Here is a 9,961-nt window from a genome sequence, read left to right on the forward strand (position 1 = left end):
GTATTTGATAAAAGCTTACCAAAGAAATTATTGTTTTCTTTTAGAAAGTTAATAAGACATGATACGGTTAAGTTGATTTTAGAAAGATATAAGATAGAAGAAAATTCAAACATGAAAGGCAGAGAGAGAGAGAGAGAGAGAGAGAGAGAGAGAAGGGATGGGGGACGTGAGATTGGACGAAGGAAAGGTGAAACGGAAAGCTTATGTTTTTTAGTAAGCTTATGATTTCGCACCGGAAATTATGAGAGGGGACGTGGAGATCTGATGTGTATAAATAGACCTCTCAACCTCCGGTCCGTTGTGCGACACCGCTACATCCACAGTGCGAAAGGGTTTGGGTGAGTGGTAACATACATCCATCGTCATATATCCTTTGCATCATTTCCAGTGCCAACCTCTCTCGTTCGCACTCTCCTTCCTCATATCGTCGACCATATGGCGTCCTCCTCTGCCGCTCTCCTCGCGGTGCTCGTCGTCGCGGGCTGCGCGGGCATGGCCGCGGCCGTGTCGTACACCGTCGGCGAAGCGAAGGGCTGGGTGACCGGCGTCGACTACTCCGGCTGGACCAGCGGCAAGTCGTTCGCCGTCGGCGACACGCTAGGTGAGCGACCGAGCTCTTCGCCGTCGGTGACAAGCACGAGTATACTGCATGCACGTACTACGTGTTGAAATTGTGTTGGAATTTTGGCTTGCAGTGTTCAGCTACGTGAGCAAAGTGCACACGGTGACGGAGGTGAGCCAGGGCGGCTACACGTCCTGCTCCGGCAGCAACGCGCTGGCCAAAGACGACAGCGGCGCCACCACCGTCACGCTCGCGACCCCCGGCACGCACTACTACATCTGCAACATCCCCGGCCACTGCGCCAGCGGCATGAAGCTCGCCGTCACCGTCGCCGGGGGCGGCTCGTCCGCGGGAGGCTCCACCCCGTCCGGCGCCTCCGCCGGGGGCTCCCTGGCCCCGGCGATGGGCGCCGTCGTCGCCGCGGCGGCGGGGGCTCTGCTCAAGGTGGCGCTGTTCTGAACGTCGGCGGGCGTGCCAGGGAAGAGGCAGTGCAGGTCATCGGTCACTTTCGAGGATTTCGGTCGTCTTAATTTCGTGTCGTGTTTGCACGTTGGTCTGCGTGCCTCCCGGGGTTTGTGGTCGTGCCAGAGCATTATGGATTGTGCGTTGTGACGAATACTTTCTATCCCTGACAGTTCTTTTTGTAATAAGAATACTTTGTGCAAGAAAAAGTCTCTCTTTTTTTTGCGGGAACAAGAAAAAGTCTCTTGTGGTCAAGAGATAAGAGCATCTCCAACCGGCGCCGGTCGGGCCGCGCGCAAAAAACACATATGCCGCGCGCGCATCACCTGATTTGGCGCGACGCGCAGCGCTGGCTCTAGCAACCGCGCTAAAATGCAGCGCGCGGGCGCCGCTCCAGCAACGCGCAAAAATGCGGCGCGCGCGACGCGCACAAACAACATATGCATTCGAAACCAAAAGCAAAAATATCAAAAACAAACAAAAATAAATAGTTCAATTTCGTTTATTACAACTCAAACAAACAGTTTATCGTTCAATACAACAAATAGTGCAATTCAACACAACAAATAGTTCAACAATACAATAACGAACGCACAAATCATGATGCTCTTTGTCGTCCATTCCATACCCACCACTCCTCAATGAGATCCTTCTGAAGATCATTATGCGTTGCGGGACGTCGAATGGCATGATAGGAGGCAACAAAACGGGCCACCCTTTCAGCCCTCCGTCGCACTCGCACCGGATGTCCCAAGAGCTCATACTGAGAGTAGTCTACATCTTGGCCACGCTCATTCTTGATGATCATATTGTGCATGATCACACAAGCGTGCATTATGTACCAAAGCATCTTCTGATCCCAAAATCTAGCCGGTCCTCTCACAATAGCAAATTGGGCTTGCAAAATCCCAAAAGCTCTCTCCACATCTTTTCTAGCCGCCGCCTGAGCATTATGGAAATCAAGATTTTTCTTACCTTCTGGCTTTTTCAACGGTTTAACAAAGGTTTGCCACTTTGGATAGATGCCATCCGCTAGATAATATCCATAGTCGTATGTACGGCCATTTGCTACAAACTGCACCGGTGGCAACTCCCCATTTGCAATCTTACTCATCAGTGGTGACCGGTTGACAACATTGATGTCATTCAAAGATCCAGGCATTCCAAAGAATGCATGCCAAATCCAAGTCTCTTGATCGGCCACCGCTTCAAGGATTATAGTGGAACCCTTTTTTGGCCGTGGAATTGCCCATGCCATGCCTTTGGACAATTCTTCCAACTCCAATGCATGCAATCTATTGAGCCAAGCATGCCAGGAAAGCCGCGAGCTTTGTTCATCGCCAAAAGCCTTGCGACGTCTTCAGCGGTGGGAGATCTCAAATACTCCTCGCCAAACACTTGCACAATTCCAACCGCGAAGCGCTCGACACACATGATAGCTTGGCTCTCACCCATAGCCAAGTGATTATCAACTAGATCAGCCGGTATACCGTATGCCAACATACGCAAAGCGGCTGTCACCTTCTGAAAAGGTGCTATGCCCGAGCTCTCCGGCGGCATTCCTCCTTTGCTGAAAAAAGCGGTCATGGCTCGCTAGTTTCTTTGCAATGCGCCTGAACAACTCGGTGCTCATCCTAAACCGGCGACGAAAATACGACTCGGGGTATGTAGGATTCTCCGCAAAATAATGCCTGATCAATCTGTTGTGGGCATCGATCCTATCCCTCCAAATTTTTTGCCGACCCATAACCGAACCACCGTGTTTCGGTTTTTTATTAATATGCATAGCTAGGGTCATTGCAAGATCCTCCTCCTCTTCCATATCAAATTCTTCTTCGAAAGAATCATACGAAGAACTCATCTACAATGTTGAATACTATGCTATACATAAAAAACTACAATCAACATGCACGAAATTCATGGCTTTTAAGCAATACATACCTTCTAGGCGTTTTGTCGAACACCTAGCGGGTGCCGAGCGGCAGCGAGCGCGCGGGCGCTGTTCGTCGGCGGACCAGCACGCGCGCGGGGAGGCGGGCCTAGAGAGGGGCCGGAGAAAGCGCGCGCGGGGCGGGGATAGGCCGGGGAAGCGCCGGAACGGTCGCCGGGTGGCGCGGTCGGCGGCGGCGGCGCGGCTGGAGGGGGGTGGGAGGTGCGAGCGAGCGCGCGAGAGTCCAGCGCGCGGGAGCGGGCGTAGCAAATAAGCGGCGCGCGATTGAGTTTCGGCCCGCGCGCTGGACTACGTATGCCGCGCGCGCGGTTTTCGCGCGCCCGTTGAAGCAGCTCTTCCGGTTGCGCGCGCGTTAAAAGAGGGGATTTTACGGCGCAGCGCTAGTTTGGCGCGCCTGTTGAAGATGCTTTAAGAGTCGCAATCGTTATCGACGACACAAGAACGCGCATCATTGTGCTTCAACCACTTCTTTACGGCCACATGCGAACCGATTATTTAGGCTCTTATCGCCGAGGACCGATTATTGGCACACTAGGGTTTTTAGTTTTGGAAACAAATGGCAAAAGATTTGCACGTTTCATTGATTAAGGAGAATTGGTTTTAAGTACAAACAAACAATGGCCATAGCCCATACTAAGGCACAGAAATGATAATAAAAAACTGACGTCGGTATTTTAGGATTTGGGACTGAACGTCCTTTTCACCATTGGATTTTGAGCACGCATCTTAAAGATAAGACCACAACCATGTATGCGGAGGAGATTGTTCGGGAAAAAGCAAAGTCGTCATGAACGAACAGATCCACTCTCTTCGCACTACACATCCCCTTCTCTCTCACGTCGCCAACTCCTCCCTTATCATCTTTCTTCCCACCGACCACACCGACGGCCTCGGCCCTCCCTCTCTGTGCTCCCTGTCGGCGTAGGCGGGCTCAAGGTGGTCGTGGTGTGGAGGAGGAGTGCGGCGGGGGAGGTCAAGCGGCGGAGCCGACGCCGACGCGGTGTTGCCTGCATTTTTATTCAGATGGCAAGATTGCCATGATTTTTAGGGAACAAAGCTAATAGGTTAGTTTTTTGTTTCCATGTCCCAACATTTGTTGCCATGGCTAGTTTTGTCTTGACTTTACATTTTTAGGGGAAAGCATGATTGTTCATACAATTGACGTGACTGTTCATGGCAAAAATAAGTCAACAACTTGTCGTTACCTAGATATCAAAAAGTTTCTTAACTACCAATCTAATCTTTTACACATAATTAGATAAATTGCCACGAAAGCATACTTAGTGTTGTTTTCTTTTGCCATTGAACAGTGTTAGTGACATTGCCATTTAGCTAATTTGCCATCAAACAAAGCATGTTGTGTTAGTGTCTTTTTGTTGTCCTTTAGATAGCATTTTAAACTTGTTTTTTTATCTATATTCTCCTGACATGGCAAATCTTTTCTAATACTTTTGCCATGCATGTTTAAGTTTTTTTCTACAAGGGCTCCTTTATCCATACGACACAATCACTCTCCCCTCTAGATTGCTTGGGATAGAATCCATTATGGCCTGCGAAAAATCCCCATTGTACATCGAAATCGTATTACAGAAGTGGGGAAATAGCTTCTGTGAACAACATGACTTCACTTGTCCCCTGCTCCATGGAAACACTTGGAGGTACTTGTTGGAAAAATGAGCAATTTACCAAATGATTTTATTAACAGAAATACTAGATAAAGCATGACTAATATAGTAGAGATAAAACAAGTCATGCGTTCTGACAGAGAGAAGGTAAATAACTTCTGCATATATGAACCGTAGCCTATCATATCTAAAGCAGACAGTATAGCAAGTAGCATATATGAAGTAGAACCTATCATGTGTAGGACAAGGACTAGAACAAGGAACTGCGGCAGAACCTTTAACAGGAAAGACAAGAACACGTACGGGACAGCAGCAGCAGAAGCGCTGGACTTGGGGTCGGTGTCCTCGCCTGCCATGTCGTCGAGGAGGTCATGGACGTCGGGGAAGAAGTCGTCGTCGGGGAAGTAGTCGTCAGCGACCGGATCGTCCGTGATGAAGCAGTCAGTAGTCGGGCTGAGCGCTCCCCAAAAACCTTATCACCCTTCTCCCGTACATGACTCAAAAGGTGTGGTTTCGGAGGCCTACTGTCCCGACCTACGGTGCACGCCGCAAGACAGGATGGGGAAGAACGTAGCAGCAGCGCAGTGGTCGGAACTTTGTGGCGAGAGGAAGAGGAGCTTCTGTTGTGTCTCTCTAGAGAGGAGCGACCTCTCTTATATAGGCACAGGAGAAGGACGCGAAGAGGCTGCGGCAGGAGGTGAAGCAACGAAGCGAACAGGCAGCGGCCGAAGAGGCGCGCCGTTCGAATTCAGTGTCCACTACAGAAAACGTTTCAACTCCCACGTGACCTTTCGTATACCCGTCGTGCATGGCAAAAATTTAGATATCAGCTCGGCTCATTCCCGCAACCCGCGGCGCGGCGCGGCGCGGCGCGTCGTGACGAGGCGTGGCGTGGCGTGGCGTGGCGAGGCAGGCGGCGGAGGAGGAGCGCGCGTGGATATCCCTCTTGTTCTCATACTCGTACAAGTGGGGAAAGAACCTCCCTTATAAGGAGGTCCAACTCCCACTAAACTAGCAATGTGGGACTAAACTTTAGTAGTATCCCTTGCCTTGCACAAATGGGCTAAGTGGGCCTCTAGGATTTATTAGGAATTTCTGAAATAGTTATTGGGCTGCCCAAAATAGACTAAATTCCAGCAATCCCCCACCAGATCCCAGAGGCACACAGAAATTTGCTTTTGGTTCCAAAACACTGTTTTATATACCGATACTGCAGTGGAGACTGTTAAGTTGAACTTCCACCTAGAACTCTATGCTACACTAGTAAGCAACTTGAACAGTGGACTGAGCCTTGAACTGCAAGTTTTCTGCGAATCTAGCTTCACATAAAGCCTTGACCGATACGTGGCTACCGTGGATCTTCCCCGTGGGTGGAGCTTATGCGTCATACTTCGTGACCTTTCATGACTTTACTAGAGAGAACCCTACTCTCATAGATTGCGACGTTTGACAATCAGACTCATATAGGTGTGTTCTTCAAAAGATGTTCTGCAGGATAACATCTCTGCTTAAATAAGCCACTTAGAACACATTAAGATATACATCAACCTGCCATGCAGATTAGGAGAGTATTGCATCTTCATGGAGTGGTATTGTGAATAGTAAGGATACTCTCCTCTCAGTTGACCAACAACTTGTCTTCCACATCTAATTCACGGGATCTCCGATCACAAAGAATAGGTTACCACTGGGAACAACTCATATTGTGGGTCTCATACCCATCTCCCTCGGTGCATTATCTATCACATTACGTGATAGACCCTTGGTAAAAGGATCTGCCAGATTTTTAGACGTTTGGATATAATCCAACGCAATAACTCCGGAGTTTTTCATTTTCCTGACAGACTTTAACCTTCTCTGAACGTGTCTTGATGACTTCATGTTATCCTTTGAGCTGCTCACTTTTGTGATCACAGTTTGATTTTCTAGTTCATAAGGACACCCGGTACAGGTTTCTCAACAACCGGCAAGTCATTCAAAAGCCGGCAAAGCCAATTTGCTTCAACCGTAGCTGTATCTAGTGCTGTGAGTTCTGCTTCCATTGTTGACCTCGTTAAGATGGTCTGCTTGCAAGACTTCCAAGAAACAGCGCCACCTCTATGAGTGAATACATAACCGCTCGTGGCCTTTATCTCATCAGCATCTGAGATCCAGTTTGAGTCACTATACCCTTCAAGCACCTTTGGATGCCCGGTGTAGTGAATTCCATAATTTGCAGTGCCTTTCAAATAACGCAAAACTCTTTCTAGAGCTTTCCAATGCACATCTCCTGGTTTTGAAACAAACCGACTCAGTTTGCTAACAGCAAAAGAGATGTCAGGTCTTGTAGCACTGGCTAAGTACATAAGCGAGCCAATAATCTGAGAATACTTCAATTGTTCTCTAGAAATTCTTCGATTCTTTCGAAGCAACACACTAGCATCATATGGTGTTGGAGAGGGCTTGTAGTCACTATAGCCAAAGCGACTCAAGATCTTTTTCATATAGTGAGATTGAAGCAATGTAATCCCACCATCATCGTCTCTCAACAACTTGATGTTCAGAATGACATCAGCCACTCCTAAATCTTTCATCTCAAAACAACGAGATAGGAAATCCTTGACCTCCTTAATAACATTCAGATTGGTTTCGAAAATCAGTATGTCATCAACATACAAGCACATGATAACTCTCTCGCCCCCACCATGGCGATAGTACACACATTTGTCAGCTTCGTTCACAACAAAGCCTACAGCTGTTAAAGTTCTTTCAAACTTCTCATGTCACTGTTTGGGTGCTTGCTTAAGTCCATACAAAGACTTCAGCAACTTGCACACTTTTCCTTCCTGACCATCTAGTACAAACCCATCTGGTTGTTTCATATAAATTTCCTCGTCCAACTCTCCATTTAGGAAAGTAGTCTTAACATCCATTTGATGAACGAGAAGACCATGCGAGGCAGCTAGTGAAAGTAGAACTCGAATAGTGGTCAGTCGAGCCACAGGTGAGTAAGTATCAAAGAAGTCTTCACCTTCCTTTTGGGTATAACCCTTAGCCACGAGCCGAGCCTTGTACTTTTCAATAGTACCATCAGGCCTAAGCATCTTATTGAATACCCATTTGCATCCTATAGGTTTGCACCCATAAGGACGATCAGTTATCTCCCAAGTTTCATTCGCCAAGATGGAATCCATCTCGCTACGAACCGCTTCCTTCCAGTAGTCAGCATCTTCATATGCATAGGCCTCTGAAATAGAACTGGGAGTGTCATCTATGAGGTACACAAGAAAATCATCACCAAAGGACTTTGCAGTCCTCTGTCTCTTGCTCCTAATAGGAACTTCATTGTTCTCCTCCACAGGACTTTCAAAGTGTTCCATCGAAATTGTAGGTTCGGTAATTGTAACTGGTTCCTGATTCGATGAACTAGGCATCTCCTGATTAGATGAGGTAGCCATATCCTTCATGGGAAAGATATCTTCAAAGAAAGTCACATCATTCGACTCCATGATCGTACCGACATGCATGTCAGGTACCTCAGATTTTACAACCAAGAATCTATAGCCAATGCTATGAAAAGCATATCCCAGGAAAACACAATCCACAGTCTTTGGTCCAAGCTTCCGCTTCTTTGAAATTGGAGCACTGACTTTCGCCAAACAACCCCGTGTTCGCAGATAAGAGAGTTTTAACCTTTTCTTCTCCCATTCCTCGAATGGAGTTATCTCTTTGTTCTTTGTGGGGACTCGGTTCAGGACATGACATGCTGTCAATATCGCCTCCCCCACCATGCCTTGGAGAGACCCGATGTGTCTAACATGGCGTTAACCAAATCAGTTAGAGTACGGCTCTTTCTTTTGGCCACCCCATTTGACTGAGGTGAGTAGGGAGGCGTCCTCTCATGGATTATACCATGTTCCGCACAAAAAGCATCAAACTCATTGGAAAAATACTCTCCACCACGATCGGACCTAAGCCTCTTGATTTTCCGATCAAGTTGGTTTTCCACTTCAGCTTTATAGATCTTGAAAAAGTTCAAAGCCTCATCCTTAGATTTCAGAAGATACACACGGCAGTATCTAGTGGAGTCATCAATTAATGTCATGAAATATTTCTTTCCACCTTTTGTCAACACACCATTCATTTCACATAGATCTGAATGTATGAGCTCTAGTGGTGCAAGATTTCTTATTTCTGCAGTCATGTGAGACTTACGAGGTTGCTTAGCTTGCACACACACTTGACACTTAGATCCCTTGACGGTGGTGAAACTAGGGATTAAGTTCAACTTCGCTAGTCGCGACATGCAACCAAAGTTAACATGACAAAGACGTGAATGCCACACATTGGATTCACTATTGTTGCAAATATGATTAACAACTTTATTGCAAACGTCTGATAAGGATAAACGAAACAAGCCTCCTGACTCATAGCCTTTACCAACAAAGGTTCCATACTTGGATATTACAAATTTATTCGACTCAAAGACAAGCTTGTAGCCATCTCTACACAGAAGAGATCCGCTGACAAAATTTTTATTGACGGAGGGGACATAATGCACGTTCTTCAGCCGCACGATCTTCCCCGAAGTAAACTTAAGATCGGTCGTGCCAACACCACGAACATAAGCACTTGAACCATTTCCCATCAGCACGGTTGAAGTCCCTGCGGTCTGATAAGACGAAAACATGGAAATATCACCGCATACATGCACATTAGCACCCGTGTCAATCAACCAGTCAGGAGAATGACATACTGAAAGAATAGTGGGAAATATACCATACCCGGCATCCTTCATGTCAGTGTCTCCAATGACAACATTAGCGGTCTTGCCGCCTTTCCCAGGATGACGCTTGTCATAGCGATTAGGGCAACTAGGAGCCCAATGATCAGGATCCCCACACACATGACAAGCACCTTTCTTCTTGCCATTCTTCTTCTTGAAGTTCGTGTGTTGCACAGCCTTGTTCTTCCCATCAAACTTTGCTTTTCCATCAAACTTGCCCTTGTTCTTGAACTTGTGGGGCTGGAAGTTCTGCTTCTGTACCACATTGGCACTAGATCCTCCCTCAATACCTCGAGCACATGTGTCCTTTGCTCTTGCCTTTTCTTCCACATCAAGAGTGCCAATGAGATCCGGGACGGAAAACTCCTGCCTCTTATGCTTCAGCAAGGTAGCAAAGTTCCTCCATGAAGGGGGAAGCTTAGTGATGATACCTCCGGCAACAAACTTGTCCGGTAGCATACAACTGAAGTGCTCAAGTTCTCTAGCAAATGACTGTATCTCATGAGCTTGCTCAACCACGGAGCACTCTTCAGTCATCCTGTAATCATAGAATTGCTCCATGATGTACAGCTCAGTGCCAGCATCCGAGACCCCAA

At 47.3% G+C, this 9,961-nt stretch overlaps 1 protein-coding gene across 1 annotated transcript; it reads left to right on the forward strand.

The window, feature by feature from the left end:
- The first annotated feature begins 293 nt into the window (after positions 1-293).
- On the forward strand, positions 294-1,255 carry LOC125556186 (mavicyanin-like). Its single transcript, XM_048718969.1, has 2 exons — positions 294-601; positions 696-1,255. Exons 1-2 carry the CDS (start codon positions 436-438, stop codon positions 1,019-1,021), a joined length of 492 nt encoding a protein of 163 aa, XP_048574926.1. The 5' UTR covers positions 294-435; the 3' UTR covers positions 1,022-1,255.
- Positions 1,256-9,961: the final 8,706 nt, after the last annotated feature.

Source organism: Triticum urartu, chromosome 5 (genome assembly GCF_003073215.2).
Source record: "Triticum urartu cultivar G1812 chromosome 5, Tu2.1, whole genome shotgun sequence".
NCBI classification, from domain to species: domain Eukaryota; kingdom Viridiplantae; phylum Streptophyta; class Magnoliopsida; order Poales; family Poaceae; genus Triticum; species Triticum urartu.